The sequence below is a fragment of the Daphnia pulex genome, chromosome 1 (genome assembly GCF_021134715.1).
Source record: "Daphnia pulex isolate KAP4 chromosome 1, ASM2113471v1".
In the NCBI taxonomy this organism is placed as follows: Eukaryota; Metazoa; Arthropoda; class Branchiopoda; order Diplostraca; family Daphniidae; genus Daphnia; species Daphnia pulex.
This window is the reverse complement of record NC_060017.1, coordinates 2,691,577-2,719,530: the sequence shown is the minus strand read 5'-3', so window position 1 is coordinate 2,719,530 and position 27,954 is coordinate 2,691,577. Positions and strand designations below refer to the sequence as shown.

The following is a 27,954-nucleotide window of genomic DNA, read 5'->3' as shown; positions in this document are numbered from 1 at the left end:
CATCTTATTCAACCAATTTAGATACAATCCCAGCAAAGGAAAACGAAGATGCTGCGCTGAATCAGCATTATTTTTCACATGCCAAAATAAATAATTCAAAATTTTGTAATTTCGCGCGAAAAGAAAAAAAAAATAATGATATCTGTGTAATAAATGGAAAATGATTGATGTATTACCGTCAAAGTCAATGAAGAGGAAGGTTGTTACTTAAGCCAATGTATTGAAGAGTCGGTTCGGGAGAGAAAACCAGCATCATTGATGCGCTGCGCGCCTTATACACGATTGGCTGTTAGCGGGCGGCCTTGTGTAGACCCCGGGCCGGAGCCGCCATTTTGGATCCAATGAAGAGCCGATTACATTCGACGTCACGTCGGCCTCGGGTCGACACACACAGGACGACAGGCGGGTGCCAAAAAGAAAATCAACGAGCTCTTTTCTGATTGGCTGAAACACCCTCCTCTTCTTATTTCTTTTCCCTTTCACCACCCCATCAGCCCCCGACCATCCCACCCACCCACCACCCCTACGTAGAGAGGGACCAAGTGGGGGACCGAATTTGGCAGTCCCACCGTGCGTACCCCGGACCCGAGAGAGTAGCGTCTGCAGTGCCACAACGAGTCCCACCACCGACCCTCCCCCTTGCAACCCTCCCACCCGCCCAACTTCCAACCAGAGAGCTCCGTCATTGGCGTCGACGTCGTGCTCGTGTTCCAACCTCCTCTGCACGTTAGAGACGGGCGAGGTACACGGGCGAGCAGATATAACCCATATATAATTGCCGTGGCTATATAGCAGCAGCCAGCCTTTGCCTAGCTGCTAGGAGCCCGAGTGTCAGGAGCGAGTCGTGTGTGCAGTCGACAGTCGATGGGAACTGGGCAGAGCGGTCGGAACCTCAGAGATTTCTTCCCCTTGCCATTGCCATTGCCCGCGCGTCGTCTCACACGCTCGCAGAAAGTGAAAAAAGGAGGAAACACGTGCGCGCGTGTTTTTCCCACCGCCACCACCACCAGCGTCGCATTCTCATTTCGCATTCACAAAGGCCGGCCGAGAGTCGGTCCGTCTCAGTCGCCAACGGGCATCAGTCACATCATCAGCGTCCGTCGATGCCACCACCACCACCAACAGTTTATACGATTATTCTTTCATGTTACGCAAGTGAATTGCCGCAGTTATTTATCATCCAGTGATTTGATAATTCCCGAAACGGTTGATTTTTCGTGACTCAATCGCCCCCGGCCAAAAAAAAAGTGTTGAATGATGAACTTACTTCAGCACCCCGATCGTAACATTCACATGTCCGCTCCAGGATTGCTGGGCGGCTTGTTGGCCGCATCCAGCGGCGTTTCGGGCGTTTCGGCCAACTCGTTGCCGCAGCGGTCGCCGTTTGCCATTCAGGAGCTGCTGGGTCTCAACACCAGCGGCTCTTCGGTTGGACATTCGTCGTCGCATCACCAGGGCGATCACGGCGTCGGTGGCGGGAACAGCCAGCAACACGTTTACAGTCACGCCATGATCGCCGCCGCTCACCATCACCACCACCATCACAGTCATCAGCACCCGGCGGCCGCCATGTTCGCCCATCCGGCCCATCAGCATCAGCCGCATCACCACAGCCATCACGGCAGTCCGGCCTCGGTGACCGGCGGGAGCCAGCAGTCGGGACAGGGCTCTGAGCTGGCCGGCCATCACCACCACCACAACAGCCTGCAGGCCCACCAGGCCCTTTCGGCCCTGTCGGCGGCGGCAGCGGCCAGTTACGCGTCGGCAACAGCGGCGGCGGCGGCAGCGGCTTCGGGCAGTCGATGCAGTGCAGCGGCGGCCTACAATTTCACGCACCACCACCAAAATTTCGCGGCGGCTGCAGCGGCTGCGGCCGCAATGGTCGGCGACCCGCTGAGCTCCGCCAGCCGGATGTATTTCAATCCGGCGGCTGCGGCGGCGGCGGCTTTCCTCCACCAGCCGACGGCGGCGGCCGTGGCGGCCGGAAGTATCGGCAGCGTTTCGGCCTCGGCTCCCGGTGCGTCGACAGCCGTCGGCAACGGCACGAGTGGCGGCGGCGTTTTCCCGTCGCCAGACAGCGCCGCAATGCGATCTGATACCAACGCTTCAGTCGGTAAGACAAACATTTTCCCCTTTTATTTTATTTCTTTACACGTTATGGTTGCCCGCCGTACTCTGCCGGGTTATTTTTTGGGTCCCGCACGCGACTGTCAACCGCCAGGAAATTCGAGTCACCAGTTATGGGCCCCATAAATGAGGCCTAAAGTCAACAGACTTTTTTCCGTAGTGGGGTGGTGGGGTGTCTAGTCGTCGACTTCCGACAATGTCTCGCTCGTTTCTTATATTTATCGGCTGCTACATCTTCGCCTCTGTTTTTTCATTAGGACTAAGTGTTGAGTCGATAACCGATGCGCGCGTTGGCTTGACCATCAATTCGTAATTCGTCGATGATTCGATTACGTGTGGCCGTTTGTGTGGGCTGAAATTGTTTGCCCGGAATATCATTCGTCCGACGAGAATATGAATTTTTTAGCGCTGGAACTTTTGGCTATTTTGGGACCGCAATTATTGGTAAAAGTAATAGGAATCGGATTGAGGTATAGAAATTTACTTTTAGAAAATAAGAAAATCCAGGGGGATTCGTTTTGTCAACGTTTGCCTTGAAAATGCATAGAAATTAAACGTAAGAAAAATTGTCGAACGCATCTCATTTAGGCCTTACATCAATTCGATCGGGCCTATAATGAAATTAACTGTCAAGTTAATCTCATCACCCCCAAACAGACGGCCTGATCCTTCTAGGCCTATCAAAACATAAACATGTATAGGGTGACCTCTTCTTGACCCTCAGCGTCGAGTGTTTACCAACAGGCCTATATACGGCCGAATATTGTCAATTGTCTGAATCGATCCCCATTTCAATTCCAAGAATTGTTTTCCCCCCTGACCTTTTTCGCCGACCGTTTGAAGGTTTCCAATTACTCATCACCGCCCACACGTAGCCCAAATTTTCCGAGTGAATCCTCTTGGACTATATCAGAAAAAGATGATTGAATTCAATTGAATCGCAACGACACTGCACCTACCGTCTTGGAGAATTTCCTACATTTCTTTTGATTCATCTCTACTTACTCGTCCCATGTATATTCGTTGCTGTCCCTGTTCTTGTTGAGGATTGAGGGCGTGTCGCTCATCTTTTCTTCGATTTATATGTCTGTGGCTCAATGCGACGATTGATGACAGTCCATTCTCGTTGTGATGACGTGCGGTTGTCTTTCCTCCCTTTTGAATTTTGATTTCCCAATCTATAGTTATTATTATTGGGTTTTCAGCGTTCAATAACATCCGCACATTCACACTGGCGGCCGCAGTAGTAGAGGCTTAGAGCGGCAGCTTATATAGATGGGCCAGCCTAGTAGTCCGAAACAGGACTACAAAACGCCCACATTGGAGCCACACACACACAAGCGATGACTCAAATCACAGTCGAATATATTCGAATCAAGAGGGGGACAATATGATGGGGGGGCCGGACGAAAGGTCCACCAAAAATCTGTCGATAGAATATATATAAAAACGGAAAAAAATGAGTATAAGCAAAGAGAGAGAGATAGGAGGAGGACAAAGTTGGTGGCGCTATAGTTATAGTAGGTATACATAGTAAGAGTCTATTGCTTATGTGTTGGTTTGTCCTGGATATTTGTTGTACACAGACATGTGACGATGGACCGGCCGGGCCATATAGAGGACCACAACAACAGTCGTAGTAGCTTTTGTTGTCCGTGCCGTTTCCGGCTATGGCCTTAGACACAACTCCCTCTTTCTCCGAGAGGACTTCCTATATATATATTTCTATCTATACGTGTGTGTGTGTGTGCTGTGTACATCCATAGGGTACGACTATAGAGTAGAGGATGTCCTGAACATGTCAGCACTTGTCAAAACTATTTCCCAGCAGCGCAGATCGCCTTTCAAGTCCGTCCAGCGCCTCTCTTTCTTATTCCCTTTTGTATTCCACCACCACCACCACGGGCAAATTCGTCTATTTACTATTTGACATGTTTTAGGCCGGTATAGACAGCAGACTAACGCCCGCTCTATTTATGCATCTATTTGATCATTAACTCTATGTCCAGCTGGCTATTTATGATGACCATTTGACTCAAATGTGATTTGTTTTCCAAAAGTAGCCGATTAAGAGATTATACTTTCCCCCGCAGTGTATAGTTAAATTTGATAGGCCATGGGTAGGAAATTATTCACCTCATTTCTGTTCTGTGCCTTTTTCCCTCGTACCCCATACACACGGTATACATATGGTGTGTGTATCGTGTGTGACCACTTAACGTCTTGAAGGGTGGAGTACACATCACATACCAGGGGGGGTTGAAGGGAAAAAAAAAAGGTGCGATGATTCTATCAAAGAAAAAACTTGGAGAAAACCCACATCGCCTTGGAGCGCATAGCACAACGGTGGGTGTGAAGAACCATAACACTACTATACTATCCTATACTATACACACAGAAGACGAAAAGTCTTTTGTCCTCAATATCATCTCTCTTCGCTTTAACTTGACGACGCCAAGACGAGAGAAGAGGAAAGAGAAAAAAAAAAAAAAGTTGAAGAAGAAAAAACAAGAAAACAAAAACTTGAAAGCAATCGAGCAACTCGATGCTCTTGTGCGATACGCTCGAAGGAGGAGGAGGGGGCCAAGACGCAAACAATAATAATAAGAAGAGAGAAGCGAAGAAGAAAAAACTCGTTGCCGTTACAGCACAGAGCCACAGAGGTGTGCAACATGACACGCTTGCGGGGTAACTCAAGAACTCGACGGGGTCGCTTGGCGTCGCCGTCCGTACCTTATTCCCTTGTGTGTGTGTATTATTATTTGATTTTTTTTTCTTCTCCCATTTATTTATATACTTGGATATTATTCACAGCAGTATATGCTACTCCTCCCTCTTTTCTATTTGCTTCCAAGTGTGTTTGTTGGTATACACACACAACAATCGGGCGCCCAGGAAAACCCACAACAATATTCGAAATCATTTTTCTTTTTTTTTTCTTATTCTACGCGCCACTTTCGCTGAGAATTCCTGCTGACGGCCAAGGGTTGAACGTCTTTTTAAGTTGGAAATTATAGGCCCTTGAATTTCTAGCCCATGGCGCAATTAAGTCGACGGGACTAGAGGCGACAGCCAGAATGAGCAAACTGAAAGTGATGACTGGATAATGACTACTTTTCGCCAAAATTTCTTATCAAATGTAAAACTCGAAACGAAAAAACTAATTTGTCATTGTGGCGGAGAAATAATGTAATAAATTCACCCGACTCATCGTCGTGACGATAATGGAAAAAAAGTATAGGAGGCTGAATATGTTGAAGACGGACCTCACATGACGAGGGAGTCAAAGTGAAAGGGGAAAATGGCTGCTGGGCCGCTTCCATCCATCGCGGATGATCATCTTTAAGTGATAAATTCCTTGTGTGTCCGGTTCGTCTGTCCGGTAGATATAGTATACCGCTTCATGTGTGTGTCTGCAGTCGGTACTAGACACACGCATGTCGAGGGTTGGACAAAATGTTTGAAAAGGAAGAAAGAGAAAGGAGAAATGGCTGATTGGATTGTCCGGTTTTTATCTTAATCGACTGTCACACAGCGCAGCTCGACATGGGCACTTGCTCCGGAGGTGGTCCTCCCACACTCTCCTGGATATGGACAGGACCCTGCTCCTGCCTGCTGCTGGATATATAGTCTACATACAAATGAAGACATTGTACAGTTTTTAGACTCTAACGGGCTGTATAGGCGGCCCATTTTTCTTTAGTTCTCCGACAATGTCAACATCTAGGCAGCAGCAGCAGCAGTGGCTTCAGTTGAGTTATTCTTCTCTCTCTAGCAGCAGCTACTGTCCATTGTAAGCCATTAAGTGTACACATATGGGGTGGACAAAAAAAGGAAGCGTCTTTAAAAAAACCAGCTAGGGGACGAAGAAAAAAAGATGACAGGAAGAAGAAGGGCGGTGGTACTACAAATCGCCCCGTGCGCCCAGAGTACAAATGCCCTGCTGATGTTTAACGTACGCTCTCTCGTCCTGGAGGTGATGGAACAAATCTATAAAGGCAGCCAGCACATTATTGTGTCTCCTGTGTGTCTCCATCGCGTACAACAATAACAGCAGCACGGGGACGCCGGTGTTGGCCGCCGCTGCTGTGTCCGAGGCCGGACACGCCTTTATAATTGTTTGAAAAATAATAAGAAAAAAAAAGAAAAGGGAAAATGTCGGATGGATGTAAGCGACGCTGTGTGAAGGGAGAAAATCTTTTTCTTTCTTTTTTAAATTGAATGCCGTGCTGCTGCGCAGAATCGAGTTGATACGATCGGCTTGGCATTGTGTAGACTATGGGTGTCCCCTTTTCATCACCTGGTGGAATCCTTGCCAGTTGTCTGAGCATGTGTAAGAATAGCTTATTAGTTGGCAGCAGCACTCGGATGCCCATCGATTCGTCATTAAGGTTCGCGGGCTAATTATTTTAACGGAATTTCTGGAAAACGACGCCAGCAGCGAGAAATTCGCTCGGATTGCCAGCCAGCCAGCAGCCATGGATGGCCAATAATCTTTTGCTTTTCCAACCGGAAAGGAGAAGACCAATCACTACATCTCACTACACAGAAAACTCGGAAATTTCACGTCCCACTTTGGCAGTGTAGCTCTAGGCCTATCGAAAAAAAAAAACTAAAAAACAATTTCTTCACGCACAATAGCCGAACGTGTCGTTTCGTTCGTTTACAATCGTCAATCCTTTGATACGATTGGTTCTTATTTTCAAAGCCAAACTCTATCGGATCTTTTTTTAAGGTCGACTGGAACACAAGCGCTTAAATGTCAAGCTGCCATCATTTTTTAGATTTAAAAGAAAAAAAGTATAGATTCAGCGCGGGGGTTTATGTATAGTACGAAGTAAGAGAGGCGGCCTAGTTCTATGGAAATGGACCTTGTATAAAGAGAAAGAGAGAGGCTGACTGCCATTGTTCCCTTTCCTTTTTATCAACATACAGGAGCCCAGCTTTTTTATATTTATTTCGGAATTATATTTTGATTGTTCTCTCTCTATCTCTTTCGGCTGGCAGCCATTTTGAATTTGACGCCATCTGCGTGATGCGCGTCCCTTTCGAATACATAAGAGGAACGCCGTTCGTCGTCTTGTGTATATGTACACAATAATAGAAGAGCAGGAGGAGACAGTGGCTGGCCCTTACCAATCGATTTCTCGCGTTCGAAATATCTGAGAAACGTTCGATTTGTTTCGGAATGGCTGGAAGCCATTTTCGGCCGCACACCCTTTTATCTGCCATCAACCCATCGGCGTGTTGGTGTCGTAGGTCTTTTCAATTTTAAATTGGCGTCCGACTGAAGTTTTTTCTTTTAACTGAAAAATCAATTCGTTTAAAAGAAATTGATAAAAATAGGTGGAATTTCTGTCTGCAGCGCTTATTGATAGGCCTATATACGCTACGTGAGTTTGGCTGATTGTGGCCCATTTCCTGTGTTTCCTCGGCCCCACTAAATAGGCCGGTGGATTTTCGCGAGATATATAAAGTGACGATTGATTGCACGTCGCCGTGGCTGTCTGTTGTGTGTTGAGCGTCAAGACTCGATATTAAAGGGAAGAGGCCAGGAAATGTCGATATCAAAGCCGTTGCGGAGCTGTGCTGTGCTGGCAAAGCTCAAAGAAGAAGGGAAAAAAAGAAAAAAAAAGTCGCGTTGAGGAAGTCGGGAGTTGCGAGTCGAGAGGGCGAATTGTCGTCTCGACCGGCCAATTGCTCGTTCACCCAATTGCTGGCGCGCGTTGGTTCGTGCCGTTGACTAAGTGGCGTATTAGGAAGTCGTTTTCACGAAAATTGTCACTGGCGTTTCCTCTCTCTCTCTCCCACCCTACTTCCAATCGCTATCCCACCTCCCTCAGAGCCAGACCACCGTCTGCTTTATCTCTTTCTCCGACGGCAGCAGTGGCAGCCTCTTGCCCAGCAGCAGTTCGATAAATCCATACGCGTCAACTCTCCACAGAACTTCGTCTCTTGGCTGCTCATCATCACACAGGCCTACACAGCCAGAAAGAGAAAAAAGACACCAGCATCTGACAGTTCTAGAAATATAATTTGTTTAATCATTTAATCAAAAGGACATAAATATAGACACCAGAAGCCGGGAAGAATTTTTGGTATTTATTAGGATCAACAGCAGCTTGGGTGAGGGAGTAAATAAGGGGGGTGAGCCCGAACTATGCGGCCGTTGCGTTGAAAATGATAATAAAAAAAGGTGCAGACAATAGGTGATTTATTGGCTAACAGGCGCATATTTGAGAGTCTGGTTCTTGCCAGACGGGCGCGAACGACGTTATAGGCTACATACCATTTTGATAAATATCTAGGGAGTGACGCCTGCCGTCCTACTGTGTACATCATTCCGTGTGATGTCTAAGGCCGTCATAATAGGCTCCATGCATGTACAGCAGCCAGATCCATATATTGCCTCTTTGATATCTCTCACCATCGCCACCACCACTCGATTGGGATCATTTGAATGTCAGGCATATTATAGCTAGATATAGCTACGACATGGCCTTATACATTTCAGCTTTTTAATCAACTGCACAAATGGGTTGACGGCTGCATACCGACGTCGGCGTCGTCCCCCCCCCCCTCCCTTTTCATCTCTTCTTCCAACCGACGACGACTCCATGAATCATATAATCTTCACTCTCTCTCGGTTATATATCCCCGGCACCCCTGCATGTGTCATCCTTTGCGGTGGGAAGTGCGTCGGGCGTATATTATAGAATGCACAGACATTCTCCGCGAGGGATTTGATTATATTCAATAAGCCGGTGAATGTCGTCGGCCGGGTCAATAATAATCCCCGACAACTCGATATTGGTTTCTAGTACTTTTTTATTTTATTTTCTTCTTAGCTCTCTCTTATTATTATTTTCGATTTTGTGTGATGTTTGAATGACGAATGACGAATGGCCCGTTTTGTTTTAATTGTGTGTTGGTTCAATCTGCTTAATAGGCCTAGAAGGACGTGGCGTCGGCGGTGACGGCAGCCATTGCAACAACTCGAAACTGGACGAGCTGAACGTCAGCGGAGGCGTCGGGTCCAACAGCAACGGAATCAACGGCGCCAACAACCCCAACCGGAAAAAGAAGAAAAAGAGAAGGCACAGGTTTGATTACGTATTTCAGCACCAAAAGAACAAACGCCAAAGCCAAAATGAGCCAAATGGTCTCGACTCCATCCGCACTCATCCATCAGGCGCAATATTTGAATGTTGCACAACAACCGCCGATAACAAACAAACAAAAAATCTGGCTGGCATTCCTCACCTTTTCCCCTTCATTATTCCCAACTTTATTTCAATCCTGTCAATTTGCCAGTTAATCAGCCCATTAAGGTCCGCTACTAAGGCCTAGAGGCTCATCAACTAATGATGCAATTGATCTACATACCTTATCCCTCCCTTATTATCAACCCCCGAGCACGGCACCCAAATTTCGAAAATGTTCAACTCAAAACTGACTGTCCATTTTTATGTTGCGCTTACAGGACCATCTTCACGAGTTACCAGCTAGAAGAGTTGGAAAAGGCCTTCAAGGAGGCTCATTATCCCGACGTCTATGCCCGTGAAATGCTCTCACTCAAGACGGACCTGCCCGAGGATCGCATTCAGGTCAGTCTGCACTCTGCAATTCTCTTTCATCTTGTAACAAAAATTAATGTAATAACAACTATATGGGTTATCAATATGACATTGTAAGCGCGACGGATTCAATCTTATCTATCCCTTTGGAGAGTGTCATTCATCTATAGGCTTATAGAAATATGGGACTGATGATGATTAGGTCTCGATTGAGCAAGAGCTTTGCGTGAACAAGTACTTGATTATATAGCAGCGCCTACAACTAGTAGTAGCACAGGCCTTTATGGCCCCTGCTATATCACAACACATGTACAGTATTTATCTCTGATTGATGAAGCACATGCTGCTCCCCCCTACATCAGTCCCGGGAGACTTTTACATACTACAGGGAGAGAAAAGAGGATAACTGTCAGGGTATTAGCAGGACGACACATAGATATAGGCAAGCAGAACAACCCCATTTAATAAAAGCAATATAGTCTAGCTTGCCAGAGTCTCTTTTGGCTCTTTTGTGTACATCGCCGTAGAGTGTATAAAGGGAAGCTACTGTATATCATCCAGGCCGAGATTCTAGGGAGAGTGGAAAATCCCGCGGGATCCATATTTACCCTGATTATGCGCACTCTACAACGACAGCTTTTACACCGCGTTAATTCACATGCTGAGGATGTCGTATAGATTATAATAGACTTTCTCATTTGTATATACGTGCGTAAGGGACCCGCACTATTAATCTATTACCATTATACCGTTAACACACACATATGTGTGATGCGGTCTATATTTAGGCTGCTTTATTGTGTATTGGCACAACTCTCGAGTGTTGATACCCGTTGATACCCCTCATTTACATAATAAGGGTTTATTATGATGCAATCTACTACGCTCTCGGTATGTGCGTAAGCAGCACTCGACATTTTCCCCGGTTCTGAAATTCATTTCAGTAATTATTACGCGCCACACAAAAGAGTCCAATCAGCCCCGGTTGGTCGTCTTTAATACAAGCGACAGAACTTTGTGGATAGCTGCTCCGTCCAATTTCTCTCTTTATTTGGTTAGCATTGTCGAGAAGAGATTGCAAATCTTTTTTTTTTCCTCCTCCGGGATGAGCCCTCGTTCGTCTAATATTGGATATTATATACCATCTCTATAAGCCTTCGGGGTGCAGTGTGTATAAAGCTGAGCTGCTACATTCTAGCAGTCACAACAGGAAATAAGTTCTGAAAGAGAAGAATCAATGTGCGACTCTATATGAAAGAAGAGGCCAGCCAAGAAAAAAAAAGGAAGGACAACAAAAAAAAATTGTTGTTGGGGAAATAAGGAAACGGAAGCTGTTGGTCCTCCACCCTAATACGAGCTGGCGGAGGGACCAGCAGAATAAACCTTGTTGTCATACACGTAGGTGACACAGAGCTTTTGTGTCTATTAAACATCTCGTCAGTGCCAGTCTCTCTGCAGATGGTTTCATGTCTATAGGCCCCATCTTCCTAAATCTATTTGTTAGTTACTAAGGGAAACATATTTTCCACTCTGTTTCTCTCACTGAATGGCGACTGCAAGTCTCTGACAAGAGTTTCGATTGTGCTCCTGCATCTATATGTATACAAGCACTTGAATCGCGTACTTATATATACAATTATTATATAAGGGAATCTATTTGTATCTAAGCGCGGGTTATATACATGCATGTTGTCTCTAGTAGGATAGCCAAAGCGGAACCGATCAAGCGCCAGTCCCCAAGCTGTATTGGGTATTCATACAGGCCACTAATGCCCACTTTCAATGACCGCCATCAATTAGGGATTAGACGAGAGAAATATAAGTCTCTAACCCTCCGTGCTGCTGTGTACGTTTGTACACAGGCCAAGGGGGGACCCTTTTTTGATCAATATTGATGGGCTCTTATCCGCCTATGCACTGGCTGCAATATCCATTTCTCGATTTAATCGAATCAAGACAAACAACAAAAAGGCTTTCAATTTTCCCTTTTTTTTTTGTTCTTTCTATCTATCTCCCCCCGTTGACGACGTTACAAATTTCTTGTCCTACATACAAAAGAAATTACTTTTTTTTTCTTTCTTCCTATAAAGCTCATCGATCCTTTTTTATAGTTGGCTGATGGCTTGGAACGGTCGTTGTATACCAGCAGGGACACCCAGGGCCATCCGCATTTGGATCTAATTGAATTACAAGCGTAACAGTTAGGCAGCCGAGCAGAGCGGTTAAAAACGAGCCATTGTTATACGTCGAGTGATGACTACTAGAGTAGTATCCCAAGTCAGAGGAGGGAATTGTGCGGTCCGCTCGATTGACCAGCCAAACTCGCTAATATTCAAATTCTGGCGCCCGCCCATTTTTACACTGTCTACTGATCTACTGCTACCAGACCATCGTCTAATATCCTCCTATCGATCGAGATGGAAATAATCCATGCGACCAAGAGCGGGGGAGAGCTAGTTGTACTACTGTACGATGGCAGATGCATTCCACACGAGATGGAAGGAAAAAAAAAGGCAACCGTCGCCTACCAGTCGTAGATCCATCAAGTAAAAATTCGTGTCCGAGTCATTGGCTTTTCTCTTTGGCTAGACCAGACCCTAGACAACGTGTAACTCTCCCCCACTCGACTCCTCCCTTGCCTATACCTTATATTCCTAGGCCTATATGGACTAGAGAGAGAGAGTCTATGGCAGTAAATTCTGGGTGATTCAGGACGACTCATTCGGGGCGAGCCGCAAAAGCCCCAAAAAGCTGAGCTGGGAATATATGGTGAACGGCCATGATGATGGCCGCTCTTGACGAGCCAAAAGCGAGCCGTGCAGCAGCAGCCAGCCAGCCATAGTCGCCCGAGAGAAAAGCCGTTCATCTTGATTATCTGTCAAAGTGGTTTGTAACCGGGAGCATCCCCCCGCCGAGCGCGTCAACGGCCAAGTGCTCGGGTCACGATAGGACATTGGGGGGAGGTCAGTGATTTTCTACCCGTCGTTTTGGTCTCCCCCCAAGCACCGCTCTCTCTCTCTCTCCCACAACAAATAATATTGCTGTATACATGTAACCATCATCGTAGGCCGATTAATGGATTGTCTACCCCCAGCACGGAGTGTATAGACCAGCAGACGACGCTGTCCCCCTCGCATAGATTTCCCTCTTTATTTTTTATGTTTTTACGTGTTATTATCAAGTCATTGCTTCTCGTTATCGTAGGAGCGGCTATGCTGTTCCAAAACATGAATATACGTCTAGTAGCACGCAGTAGCATCCCCCCTCTCAGCCGAGCAAAGAGAGGGGGCATACTGTGCGCCACATCAGAATAAGGAGATCCATCTTGTTGTTTGGCTTCCATTCGATTGTCAATTAGACGAGATGCCACAGTTCGACACGGTCCTCTCTTGTAGTACACCGAGAGGAACTCTTGCGCTTGTTTGTGTGTGTGTGTGTGTGTAGATGTTTTTTCACTGGCTGGGAGAGATAGATAATTGAAGAAGCTTCTTCTTCTCTGTTGAGGGCGGTAGCGATTCTTTGTCAACGACGCGTCTGATGTTGTTTACAAGGAGATCGCTTCTATTAGGACGATCTTGTTTGTTTTTTTCTTCTTCTTCTTTTCCTTGTTTGTTTGTTTTTCGGGGTGGCTGATCCTTGTCTTTTCATCGCGGGCGGGGTTTGTGTGTGTGTGTTTTTTTTTCGAAGGAAAAGGGCATCATCATACGAGCCTATTATCGCCTTTGCATCTTTTCTACTCTTTTGTTTCGACAATACCTAGACGACCCGCGCTCGCTCGGTGAAATCCGTGTGTGGATATTCAACAGAAGGGCAGCAGAGAAAAAAACGAGTGGAGACACTCGAGAATCTAAGACTTGTGTAAGATGTCGATTCCCGTGTTTGGAGCACTCGACGTACAGAATACCCAAAACATCAGCCAGCATCAGTCAGTCATACTTGTATTGCGTATAATTTACGCAATGCATACGACACACACATTTGAATGAACCGCGATTAATAAGATATCGATATTGAAAATCCGCCCTCCCCTCCCATCTCACTACCCGCCAAAATCAAATTTCCCTTCTCAAAACCAAACCGCAAAAAACGGGTTGATCGCCAGTGCTCAAGATCCGCTGGACAGATCGGGATTGTTTTCATATAAAATTGTTTTTCTCGACAAGTTTCATCTAGCCCACCCTGGACGCCGACAAGATACGAGTGAAAATTTAAACGAAACACGTAAATATATAGACTGGCAATCCCCCCTTATAACACCCCATAAGCTATCTTAGACTACCTTCGTTCGACTGAAAAGGATGCCCTCCAATTGTCTACCGATGCGTCGTTCAAATTTGAAGAGGCTTCATTCAACTATTGATTCTTTCAATAATAATTCTAATTTGATAACAAATGAACATTCATCAGTGTAAAATTCTTGAATTAGACAAATCATATCAAATAGGTTTTCGGCTATTGTCGACCATTTGTATCTTTCGACAGAAGAGCCCAGACGCTTTTCATATCTAAGATTTTAACTAATTTATATTATGGATGGATTTTCCATTTATTTACGGTAGTTCGACGTTCGTCACGTTTACTCGTCTCCAAGAACAGCTGGGATTTAGCCGGACTTGACTGATGAAGAAGCCCTCGTTTCTTGCATCCTTGGCCTAATTCTTCAGACGAAGAAAGAGGTGACGAACCTCCGAATAATTCAATCTCTATTTCAAGTGGATAAAGTGGCCAAAATATTCCGCATTAGGATGACTAATGCGCGATCCTTGTATCAAGCATAGATCTTCGCCTGGATATATCAATAACGAATAATGTTATTTATATCGATGCAGCGCTCTATAATTGATATTGATCACTTTCAAAAATAAATTTATCAAACATATTTCAAAATTATCGAACATGGTTTTCAAAATCTGCGCCGGAAAGAGTTTTTTGTGTCTGTGTGAAGCGTCTTGCCCACATCTGTCAATCCCAAATTTACTATAAATTTACCGATGAAATCTGAAGAATTTCATTCAACTACTTACTTCTGTTTCTTCAAATAATTTTAATTTGATAACAAATGAACATTCATCAACGTAAAAATTTCGTTCTAGACAGATCAAATCAGATAGATTTTCGGATATTGTCGACTATTCGTAACTATTGATATGAAAGCCCATACGCCTTTCATATTATGGATTTTGACTGATTCATATTATGGATGGATTTTCCACTTATTCACATTGTCTGGGTAACCGTCACGTCTTTACATCTCCACCGAACGAAGCGGATCAATTTGGTTCTGGCAGATGATATAGCTTGACGCATTGACCATCTTTAAGTTCAGTGCCTCATGACAAGGGACGAGGTGACGTGCCCCATATAAATCACAACTTAAATCAAGTGAATTAGTATACCAGAATATTCCGCATCAGGCTGACTAACATGCGATTCATGTATCAATTTAACTCCTCGCCTGGAAATTTCAAAAACAAATAATGTCGCTCGTATCGATGCAGCGCTCTGAAATTGATATTGTTCACTTTCAAAATGAATTTATCAAACATATTTCAAAATTATCGAACATGGTATTCAAAATCTGCGCTGGAAAGAGTATTTTTGTGTCTGGGAGAAGCGTCTTGTCCACATGTGTCAATCCCAAATTTCCTACAAATATACCGACCAAATCTGAAGAATTTCATTCAACTACTGTTTGTTCATATAAATGTAATTAAATAACTAATGAACATTTATCAGCATAATATTTTCGAGTATGACAAATGTAGTCAAAATGTTACCGGCCACTGTAAACCGCTTATGTCTTTTAACATGATACCCGGTACGCTCTTCGGTTGAGAGATCCGAAGTAATTTAAAATATGGCTAGATTTTTCTTAATTGCACGTTTCTTGACTCTCGTTCCCTTTACCGGAAATTCTAGTTTTTTGCAAACGACAAACAATTATTCCAATTGATTGTTATGCAATTGTCAAAACACAGAGAAAATACCGGCATTCCTCGAGATACGAGTGTCAGCAAAACTGTCATTCTTTAATAAAAATTCAAATGATTATATAGAACTTTTTCTTCTGCATTGGATGACTACTGTGCGTTCCTTGTTACAAGTAAATGCCCTCACCTAGATATTTCAATATCGAATAATGACACCCGTATCGATGCAGCGCCATGCAATTAATATTGTTCACTTTCAAATTGAGATTATAACACATATTTCAAAATTATCGAACATGGTGTTCAAAATCTCAAATTTAACGCCGGAGGCCATTGCATTCTTGCAAAAGTTGTCATAACTAGTGAATAGTGAGACTAATGAGTATAGTGGCTATGGTGCTGGCTTCGTGAAATAAAGTTGTGTGGTGTAAGCCTACTTTCCGACACTATCGTTTATCGTGATCATTTCCGTGTATTGGAATGTGTAGCAAAGGCTTGGTACGGACGAAATAACAAAATATCGTGATAAAAAAATTTTCACGCTAAAACACGACACTGACGCACAAATATAACCATTTCTATCGGAAAATATGATAATACATAAACAATAAATGGTGAAGTAGTTATAGCGCTGGCGTGATTCCAGTCAATTGCCAAAAACAAATTGCTCACAACTTTAAATGAATAATCAAAAAAATTAACAAAAAAAAATAGTTCACTCTGGCAAGATTCGGTTTGACAGGTTAAAGATTAACGGGCAAAATGAGACCGACGGGAAGCAGAGAAACAACAAAAAACCGACCGGAGAGACACTCGACAATCTCAGACTTTGCGTGTGGGGCGTGCGTAAGATTTCGATCCCGGTGTTTGGAGCACTCGACCAACTCCAAAACATCAGCCATCAGAGAGTCATATACTACTTGCAATGCGTATAATGTAGGCATGTGTAGTGCGGATGATATAGTCAAATATATAAGACACACACACAATAAGCTTCGGAATATGGCTGTGTCGAAAATGTACTTGTGCGTCAGGTAAAGGACCAAGTATCGAGCAGCGACTTGACGGGATACTTTTGACGCAATCGTCAACCTGTTCTATTATATTTTACTTTTTGTGGATATGCCAATTTACACCTTTTTTCCGGGAACTGCTTCTCTTCTCTTCTTTCTTTGTTTCTCTCAACAGTTGCGTGTTGGCGTCACGCAACCCTGTGTCGACTCTTGTTCTTTGGTCGAGTTATAATTAACAGAGACAAAAAAAAGCGACGTGGGTTTTGCTCGCCCTAATTAGCCATTGGCTTCTTCTCCTCTTCTTTTATACACACATGGCGTCGCCACTCGAATCGTTATCGAGATACTACACAATTTTTCAGACCGAGACAAGTGGACGAATATGCGATGCAGAGGATCGAAATCCTACGTGGGCGTACGTGGGAATTATAGATGGACTACATTCCTATCATGTTCTTTTTTTAGTTTTAAAAGATTGAAATCAACCGAATGACTTGGCTAATTATCAATTCAGAATTTAAAAAAAAAAAGTTGCTCAAATAATCCAAATGTCCAGGAATGAGCAAAACAAAATTTTTAAAAGTTCTCTATACACTTATTATTGGTCCCTTTATTACAACAGGACCAAACTATAGTCCTCCATGCGTGTATGACAGGAAAAACTTAGACAAAGAGTTGAATCATCGGAGTGACGCCATGGCGTTACATGACGGCCCATTGGATAAATTTCCGAGTATAGAATCAAAAATCGAGATGGGGGAGACGAGTTTCATGCTGCACACATATGAAATTATGGGGACGAAAATATTACGCAGAGAGAGAGAATAGTAAAATAAAATGAGCTCTATACGAGAATAGTATAGCGCTGGGGGTACATTAAGTTGCTGTCGAAAGGGAGAATGATATAAAAGAGAGTAGTCGGGAGCCGGGAAGTTCGAATGGGGTTCTCTTTTCTCTCTCGTCTATGTGTGCTCGTAATCGAATTATGAACAACTTTTCTTCTTTCCATGGGTTGGAGGGTGAAATTTCCCACTGCTGCGCCCGCGCAAGCAGAGGAAGAAGAAGGACGGACACACATATAAGAGGGATGCTGGTGAACTCAAAAAATAGAAAGAAAAAAGGAACGGGTTAGCTGGATATGGGAGGAGGCACTTGGCGGAATGGATGAACGCAGCCATTCGTCCTGTCGTTTTGCTGGCCGCTATTTTCTCCTTTTCTTTTTTGTTCCCCCCTTTTTGGCTCCGTTTGGCTCCTGTTTAGCCCGTCTCAAATTGTACCCTCGTCCAAATGGCTTGTAATAGACTCGCAGGCATCCATCAAGCGGACCCAAGTCTGACATTCTTTCGGCTAGACAAACTTTCTCAGTTTGTAATTGATCAATTGCCCTTGCCGCACAAAGAAATCGATTTCTAGCCTCTTTTTTTATTTCTTATTTCCATTAAAAAAAAAAGAAAATATTTCATACGTGTCATCGTGAAGAGTTGCCTCTCTCGATCCAATTTCTCGGCCGCCATCATCAGCTGGTTGTGCCCAGCAATCAACCAATCCTAGTTCGACCTCGTCTAGCCTCTCGTACTCCCTGCTGACTTGACTGTGCTATATGCGTACGTATAGAGTCGGTGAATCGGCATAGCCAAGCAAAATGAAGCACTCACGTACGACAGAAAACGTGAGATTTTCATTTTTCCTCAATTGATTTAGCCGTTTGCCGATTAACTTGGAAAGAAAAAAAAATCAAGTGCCGGCACATTCAATTCATCGGCCTCTTCTGCATAGACTTTGATGATGGGGAAAGTACTCCAAGAGCGCTCATTCAACGTCCTATATGTATGCGCGCACATTTTTCTTTTTGTCGCATTTGCCGCTAATATTTTCATTAACTTATCGGAGCGAAAAAAGTTAAGAAAGAAAAATCAGATTCCCCGTGAAATGACAGTGGGCGACAGGATTTTTGTGCACATGTGGGTGTGGCTGATGAAGAGTGAGTGAATGGGCGTTGGCATGACGACGAATCTAATCAGCCGAGCCGATCTGATTTGATGGAATATGTCACTGCAACATCTGAAAATCCAATGCGGAGGAGCCGGAGCACATTGGGGAGAAAAAAGTCCATTGCCCACATCAGTAGATGACGGGCTCATATAAAAGAGGCCATTCATCGTCATTTAATTCGACATCAAAAGTATATTAAGACGCTCGCTCAGACTCAGACTCAGATTCCGTCAGTTTGCCAAAGAAAAGAAATCAAAGGAAAGATGAATATTTTACTCTTTTAATATTATTATCATTAAATATGAAAGGTGGGTGTGGAATAAAAAGGTGTAATATCATCACAGTGTGTATGTATGCGAACGGGAATAAAAAGGAGGTGGGGGGGACGTGAGAGGTGGGTGTGAAATAATCAGCGCAGATTGAATGAATAGGGAATTATTAGAGTATTTTCTTGGAAGAAGAAGAAGAAGAAGAAGAAAAGAAATGCGCCGTTAAGGAAGCAGCAGCGAGGATGGATAGAAATACGAGATGGGAGATTGAGCTTGGCAGTTCTCACCTCGTTCCTCTGAATAGGATCAAAGAAAATAAAAAGTGGGAGAGATGTAGACGAGATTTTTAGAGAATAGGTATACATATAAAAGTACGAGATGGATTGCTGTTATATACACACACAGCGCGGTAATATCACATCCTGTTTGAGGGTGGGGAGAGCGAAAAAAAAAATCTAAATCAAAGACCGCACATATATCAGCAGCTCCACATAACGGACCATATGAAGGGGAGAGAAAGGATTTTTTTTTTGTCCATTTCAAGAGAAAACAAAAGTCCCTCTCGACCTCCTCACCTTTGCACACACACACACCCACACCCACTCAGCTAACCCCCCATCCTTTTTTACCCGTTTCCAATGATACAAAATACTTCACGATATATAGCTGAGAGAGAGAGAGAGAGTGTGGGGTGCGGCTATTGTCACTCGCATCTCTCGCCCCATGTTTTTCCTTTTTTCGGTGTGACGACGGAATAAAATAAACTCAGCGCATGTATGTATATTGTATACTACCGCTATAGCTGTGGGTTATTATTACGTGTCTACAGATTGTTTCGTGTGTCCTCGTCACATCATCACGCGCTCTGGAAATGAGTGGAGGATCATGTGACAAGTGGAGAGAGAGAGAGAGGGGGGGGCCACCAACCTTTTTCACACCCACCCTCAGTATTACTCTATTGAGACTCATTACTCTTTTGAGTTTTGTTAGAGGTTCTGTGTGACTACAATCAAGAGATATGAGATCCAACCGGAGCACAAAAATTGAATTAAAAAAAAAAAAAAAAAAAACGTTAAAGAATTATGCATAATAAGACGTTTGGGGGGATTTATATTAAGAAGCGAATAGTGCGGTGAAGAAAAACACGGATGAATGCCAAGGGATTTTTTAATAAAGAATTTCTAGATTTCCGTGTCAAATGAATTGTGTAGAATTTGAGAAGGATTTCCTCCTAGCTTTATTAATAAATGGAGTAGCATTAATGAATAATGAAGCTTCGATATAAGACAAGAGCCGGTGGATTTCCGATGAGTCGCCGGAAGAAAAAGAAAAGAGCTGCTGGTCATCAAATTGTATGCGGTAATAAAGTCGAATGATATGAGACTCTGACTCTGATGGCGCTCGCGCAGATATAATAATGTCACGTATAATCCATTATCACCTAGTTCCCTATTCTTTTTCCGTTCATTGACAAATCTGTAATAAAGTTCTTTTCTGCTGTCCGGGTAGGGAGAGAATATAAATGATAAGACGAGAGGAAGAAGGGGAGAAAAAAAGAGCTGATGAACGAGCGATTATGTCCCGCGAACCGATCAACCAATTGCATTCGCTATCCAAAATCTAATCGACACCGTTGTCTGAATTTCGCTGTTCCATTGGCAAGCAGCGCGCACGGGACAGATTAATAGGCGAGTTTGGTTGAATGATATATCGCCCCAAAACTGAAACTGGAGAATATATGAGCTGCGTCATCTTTTCAGTTGTGTCATCCCGTTCTGCCATTCGTCGACACTTTCTAAATTCTAATTTTCTTTGGTTGCGCGGATGCTGTGAGGTTGTTTCGGTTCATCGGCCACTTTCGTCGCGTTATTCGTAAATGACGAGCGTGAAATCTCATGATGTCGGCACTTTTCCCGACCAGAAACCCCCTCCTCCTCACTACATAATCGGATTTCATCTTTTCCCTAACATCTTTCGACCGAGATTATTTAAATTCAAAATCTAGGCAAATTATTTCCTCCAGTTTTCCGTACAACAGTTCCAAATTTTTGTTGTTGAAATATTTCTTTTTTAATAATTTTGGTCTAGTCTACTCATATAGTAATGACATGGGCACTACACTCCATGCAGAGCCAGAAGCTTTTCGAGATTTCAATAAGTCATTGCATAATATTCTCTCTCACTCGGCAGTCTGTAAATCCCGTCGTTTATTGTACGTACGAGTGAGGAGGAGTAAAAAGGAACATAAAGGAATTGAAGGGGGGAAATGAAATCAAAATTGGAGAGAGGGCGAAAAGGCGAAAAGCTCTGGGTCTTGACAATTTTTTAAAAGGCTGATGGCAGCAGCAACTTTGCGGGGGCAATCGAATTCATGGGGTCTTTCTCTCTCTCTCTCCCTTCTACAATATCGTTCACTCCTCCCTTATTCGTTCTATTATGTCTCCATCGTGGCCCTTTAGACACTACTAATGCACCATCCACACAGTGCTTCGGGGGGATCTATTCGTTCCATTGTTTTCTGGCTTTTCTATTGGCCATCAAAAGGATGATGACGTCAGGTTCCCGATATTTCTCCGCTCCACGCCTCGACACACAGAGCAGAGCAGAGCAGAGCAGCCAACGTTCTGTTCATTCTTTTTCTTTACCCTGGAAATGTGTTGGTGGGCAGCCAATCAGCGACGACCGAAATGCCACCAGCAGCTCATCTCCCGCTCCTGTTCTCTACTGCAGCTGACAGCAGAGAACAGTCTCTCCTATTGTAGACGACGATAAGAACTGCAGTCACTGATGGTGAACACAAAACTCTTGTCTATAGAGAATTCCAAAAAATCAAACAAGAAATTATATACACAGCAGCAGGAGCAGCAGCAAAGTCTATATACGTGTAGACGAGTAATCCCCCCTTCGAAATATACTATCGTGCAGCAGGAGAAAGACAATAAGCTCCTTCGTCCGAATGACGGAGAAGAAAAAGAGATGACTGGCGTCTTTTTTCCTTTTCTTTCTCTCCCACTCTGATTGCTTATTTCCCTCAAACATTCCCGTTAACCCTCTCTGCGAGCTGATGGCTCCTTATAGGAGCTGCTGCTCTCATATTGTTCTGCGGTCTTGATGGCTCATATATAAGCCATCAGCAGCAATAGACACGACGACATATTTTCCCTCTCTCCTACATCATCCGCCCTCCGCAGCGCTGTATCTATCTATATTACTCTGTCAACATGAAAGGATTCCAAATTAAAGGGAATGTAAAGACCCTGGAGTTGAGTCCTCCGTCTTTTCTCTTTGGTGTATATCTAGATATTATGGTAGAGTTAACATGGAGCCTAATTTGTTAGATCCTTATCACGTAGAAAGATGGGAGCAGCTGTGCGAATAGGAACGGACACAACGAGAAAGAAAGAAAGAAAAACAAAGAAGAAATATATGTGGGAGAGAAGAAGAAGCAAAAGTACATGGATATGTATGTAAGACAATACATCTGTGTGTAGTATGCGCTGCCTAGCTATATACAGTTCAGAGCGACGACTCTGTCCGGGCGGGCTTATAATGACCAATCAGAGAGCACGAGAGTTACACACAAGGTCCGTCTGTGTCGAGTGTGTAGGGCTACACTACACAAGAGCATATACGGGAAAGTGCCGGCTGTTTGAAGAGGGTTCGCAGAGTATCGTGTTGTAACGGACGGATCTCTGGCTGGATAGAGAGAGATGAAGAAAAAAAGGAGCCAAAAGAGGAGGAAGCGCCAAAAGAACAAACAGACGGACGTTAGGATATAGGAGCACAGAGAAAAAAGGGGCCAACAACAACAACAGCCGACGAGAGAAAAAAAATAAAATAAAAAAGAGAAGGAGCACTTGTGAGGGACCATCTACAGTTTCACGCGGGGGATCTCTCGCCATCCGCGGCTGGAACACAAAAAAGGAGTCACTGCAGAAAATGAGAGACGGCTGTGTGTGTGTATAAAGCCTACACGCACTTATTATATGAGAGTAGCGCACACTACTAGAGGCACACTACGCCAGTCTACAAGCTAAGAAGAGCCAAAACAACAACAAGAATGTACAAGAGCAGCACAGTGTGGCAGGCGGCCAGCAGACGTTGTCGTTTCTTAATTAAGAACCAATTAGTAGAGACGTCGCTCTCTTCTGGTCCTATCTAATGTGTGTCTGTGTGTGTGTGCACAGCCTTTTTTTGGGAGAGGGGGGTCCTTTCGGGGCCGGCCGAAATCCGAGTCGCACCCACCACCACCAGTGGACTGACGTCACCCAAAAGAAGAAGAAGAGAAGAAGAAGAAGAAGTGGTGTCTATTATAAAGTGAGCGTAGAGAGAGAAAAAGAAATGAAGTACATATAGGAGATGGAGACTTATTTCTTCTTTTCTTTTTCCTGAGCAGCACACATTGCTGATTACTTTTCTACACGCTACTTTCAACGCCCCTCCCCCCACCCTCCTTACAAACCAATTAATTGATTACAGTCTTCCCAATTTTTCTTTCTTTGGCTTCTTTTATTATTAGATAGCCAGCAGTCCAGCAGCGCAGGGTAGTATACGATACAGCGAGGGCCTTGGGAAATTGGTTTCCGCATTAATGGCGCCGCGCCTTATTTCTTTCCTGCTGTGTGTAGACGATTACTACCTACTACTCTGTACTAGCTATAGATGCGTATCCACGTATTTACGTGTAATGGGCGCGTGCCTGGCTGCTGTATTTCGCCTTTAACATCGATATATCGGAGGGGGTGCGAAAAACAAGATGGCTATGAATAAACATGAGCTGAGCAAATAATGGCCACACCAGGAAGGAAAAAGGAATGAATGAGGCTTCGTCATATGCCTATTATACTGTCTCCCCTTGTAAATACGCAGATAAATCCTCACCAATATTTGGCACAAGTTTACTCGCCATCGTACATCATCCCCCCTTCCAACGTCATTCGGTTGCGAATATACACGGACCCAGGCGTATAATACAAAGTGTCGGATTTGCGGCAATGGTGACACGCGACTGTCATTGCGTCATCCATTTCTTGAGAAATTCTATTAGGCCGTTAAATATATAGTCGCAGAAAATTCAATAACCTTTTGAACTGCGTTGTAGAATAGAATAGATTTTCTGTATGTGTATAGACCTATAGGGTATCGATGTTCGTGGTGTTACGTGCGTTTGCTGCCTGGGAAAAGAAAAGGGCCGTGTGGATGATGAGCCGGCCCTCGAAAGAATAAATCTCGACTCCTCCCACGTACATGTACCAGCAGCACTATACCGCAGCCGAGTTCACACACACTAGACGCGCCGGCCTCGTTATATGCGTTAGGTTATACAATAACAAGCCGGGCGCCAATTACGAATGCTCCCCGCTGAGAATAAGCCTTCCTCCGCCCGCTGTTACGCACTTGGCCACCTACACACGTCGCATTAAAAGCCCACAGGGTTATAAATATCATTTTTTTTATTTTCCCCCCGTGCACGGCATTTCACCGTTGTTCTGGGTGTTAGATTCGCTCCCCTTTTTTCTATATAATATCCGATAATGATATCCATTTTGGAAATGCGATCTACTACAATCAATCGTATTGGGCTCTAATTTTCTGTAATTTGTTTCCCATCGAAACTCACAATTTGGTGTCTCTTACGATTTTCAGGTGTGGTTTCAAAACCGACGGGCCAAGTGGCGCAAAACGGAGAAATGCTGGGGTCGGTCGACCATCATGGCCGAGTACGGACTCTACGGAGCCATGGTCCGCCACTCGTTGCCATTGCCGGACACGATCGTCAAATCGGCAAAGGAAAACGAATGCGTCGCCCCCTGGTTACTCGGTACGTTCCATTTTCATCTCGTTTCTTATCCATTCAATTGCTCATAATATAATTCTCGATAATAAGATGGACAACATTGGTAAGTGGACACAAAGAAATGACTTTTGAAATTATTTTTATATTTTCTCTCTCCGCCTTCAGGTATGCACCGGAAGTCGCTGGAAGCGGCGCATCAGCTGACGAGCGGCGACGAAAGTAATAAGGAAGACGACGACGAGAACGGCGGAGGCGTCGGCGGCGGAAGCGGCGAGCGGACGAGAGATTCGGGAAATGGGCCCAATGACGGCGGCGATCACTCGAGCGGCGACGAGCAGCAACAGTCGGAGAAAAGTGGTCACATCATCAGGGAATCCATCGGCGGCAATCATCACAATAAGCGCAACAAGCTCTCGCCGAGTGGCATCCAATCGGCGGGCGCGGTGGGTCAGCATCATCACGCCGCTCACCTTTCCCACCTGCACCCGCAACACACGTCGACGTCGTCGTCGTCGGAGGCCAGCACCTACATGGCGAGTTACGCCGCCGCTCAACTCCATCACGCCAACCGCTCGCCCGTCGACGACTTCCGCATGAACAGCGTGGCCGAATTGAGGGCCAAAGCGGCCGAGCACCAGGCCCGAATCGCCGGCGGATTCTCAGTCAGCCACCACCACCAGCAACAACTGCAGCACTTGCAACAACAACAACAACAACAGCAGCAACAACAGCAGCAGCAGCAAGCGCAGCAGCGGGACGGCGAGTTCCTCATTTCATCCGATTCTTCTTCCTCCTCATTTTGAAGGACTTGCCAACACCCAAACCCTGGACGACTTTGATACCTAATACGCAGAGATATAGAGCCAAAATAAAGAAAATCCCATTGTGTTTTTTTTAGAGTCTATAAATAATGCGACGAGTCAATAATTCTCGGCCAACCAGTTTTCAGCCGATTGGTTTCCGCGCCATTTGATGGGCGCAATGAAACAATTCGTCAATGACGAATGAAGGAACACGGAGAGGATTCGCCGTTGTTCTTGTTTCCTTTGATATTTGCCGATTATTCCCTGCACGCATTTATATGCGATACGTAATAGTGTGTGTGTGTATATATTGATACTATACCGGGAGAGTGAGTCTGCTGAGAGAATATCGCTTTGACCTTCTCTCGGATATATGTTTAACATCTTTCATGTCCTTTTTGTATGGAACGAGTTTGTTTTTTTTTTACTTTCATTCCTCCCCGCCGTTTTTTGGATATTCCACCACATTCGTATAATATTCGGTCAACCGAACGCGACCCCCATTGCATCCCTCACTCGATAGAATATGAATTCAAATTCAAATATTATTACGGGACTATATCTGCCCATCGCGTATATAGCAACTTTTGTACATACAAATATTATAGGCCTTGGGTACTGGCCAAAAGAGAAACAGGTCGAAATAATAAAAAAGAAAAAAAAAAAAAAAAGAAAGTGGCAGGATCGAAGCGAAACGATCGTAAAGAGACAACAAAATGGATTTCCCCTGTCTGATTATCTATTCCTTTTCGTTCGATGACGATTCACCACAAAATAATGGCGAAGAAGAATTCTTTGATGTTGTGTAAAGTTTTTTTTTCCCCCTTTTGTTTTGACGGTTGTGCCATGTTATATTCAATAAACCAAGACAGCCCCCACCATTAAATTTATATTATAGTGCATACATAATAATCTATTTGTGTCACTCTTCCGCGAGTGACCGAGTTTCTGAAAAAAATCTGGAAAATTGTTCAATTGTTTCCTCCCCATCTCAAAAGATTGCCGATCGATTGATATTAATTTCTCATGGGTCTTATTCATTTCTCAGTATCCTTCTAATTCTTCAAGACCCGCTGCTATAAATATTTCAAGAATCCGCAAAATGCCAAAGTCCAATTTTATTAATTCCCCCAATCCCATAAAAAAAAACTTTTTTTTTTAACGTGCGTGTTTTATATTTACAACCAGAAAATATGTATGAATGTACAATTAAATATTATAGAGAGAGAGAAAAAAAAAAACAGATTTTGTTTGATGTTGTTTGACAGTTCTTTTTGGTGACCGCGTTTTCCCCACCCATCATACAAATTCATATCCGAACATTTTGATGACATTCTTCACTGACAGACTCTCACATTTAATTTAGACTATATTACACCTATACCATGATTGTGTAATTGAGAAAAGCAAGTGCGAGGTTTAGACGGGAATGTGTCTGATATGTTTCCTTTTTTTTCTATATTTCTCATTATATAATATGATGTGATTCATCTGTTACATCGTGCTGTACATCGTGTTCACAAATTTGTTTTTCTGTTTTTCCCTTTTTTTTAGTTTCCAAATTGTTTGTTTGTTTTTGTTTGTATTTTTTTCCCCCCCAAGAAAACTCTTATTATTATTGGTCGATTCTTTTGTTCCTAGCGATTGTATCACGCGTGTTTGGTCTACAATATAATATCGTTCCACCGCCGCCACTTCTCTAGATATCGGATTGATAGTTTAACGATTCATCGGGCATGTCTCGTCTATACAGCTGCGACTGCCTTGTTATAAATTGACAGACAAATAATTAGGGCCAAAGACACTACCATATCCTAGCTAGTAGCTATATGTATATAATGTCGGATGGATGTCATATACAACGACACTCTTGTTGTATCCCGTCTTGAACGCCGTCAGTGTGTATATATTTATCACGGGCCTCATTACAAGCCAACTAGATATAATACGTTGACTATTCAACGAGGTCAATTTAAATAAGTGGGTTGCTCCTGAAAAAATAAAAATACGTGAAAACTGAATATAATAGGTCGTCGACACGGTTTCAAGAGGCCAGGCAACAGCAGCAGCAGCAGCAGTGCCGCTCAGGCTGATGTTGAATGTGTGTATAGACGCAACGCGGCATATTAGCTCTTCGGGTTCGTCTCTTTCTCTCTCGCTCTATTCCCGCGTGTAGGTGTACACGTGGAAAACTCTTTAGAATTTATAGTGCTAGAGACAATAGGAAGAGCCAAGAGGCTCGCAGGAAAGTCATGATTCCTATTAGCGAGTGAACAACACACAACAACAACTGCGTAGTACTATATCGCAGCAGAGTAGTTATCGTACGGGAAATATATATATACTCTACTACTTTTGTAATAAGCTAATAGTTTCACATAGTCTTGTTTGTTGGCTGTTTGGTCTTTGCTGGAGGACTGAGACGAGAGAAGGCAGTTGATATATT

General features: G+C 44.0%; 1 protein-coding gene across 1 annotated transcript; it reads left to right on the top strand.

The window, feature by feature from the left end:
• The first annotated feature begins 814 nt into the window (after nucleotides 1–814).
• LOC124209093 (homeobox protein B-H1-like) lies at nucleotides 815–27,198 on the top strand. The gene is made up of 5 exons (XM_046606994.1): nucleotides 815–2,113; nucleotides 9,077–9,230; nucleotides 9,611–9,734; nucleotides 24,555–24,729; nucleotides 24,871–27,198. Exons 1-5 carry the CDS (start codon nucleotides 1,255–1,257, stop codon nucleotides 25,506–25,508), a joined length of 1,950 nt encoding a protein of 649 aa, XP_046462950.1. The 5' UTR covers nucleotides 815–1,254; the 3' UTR covers nucleotides 25,509–27,198.
• Nucleotides 27,199–27,954: the final 756 nt, after the last annotated feature.

Excerpts from the sequence above, each read along its gene's own strand:
- LOC124209093 (XM_046606994.1), top strand. The coding sequence starts at position 1,255 with ATGATGAACTTACTTCAGCACCCCGATCGTAACATTCACATGTCCGCT. Across the intron at positions 2,114-9,076 it reads TGATACCAACGCTTCAGTCG|GCCTAGAAGGACGTGGCGTC; the intron begins GTAAGACAAACA and ends TCTGCTTAATAG. Across the intron at positions 24,730-24,870 it reads CGTCGCCCCCTGGTTACTCG|GTATGCACCGGAAGTCGCTG; the intron begins GTACGTTCCATT and ends CTCCGCCTTCAG.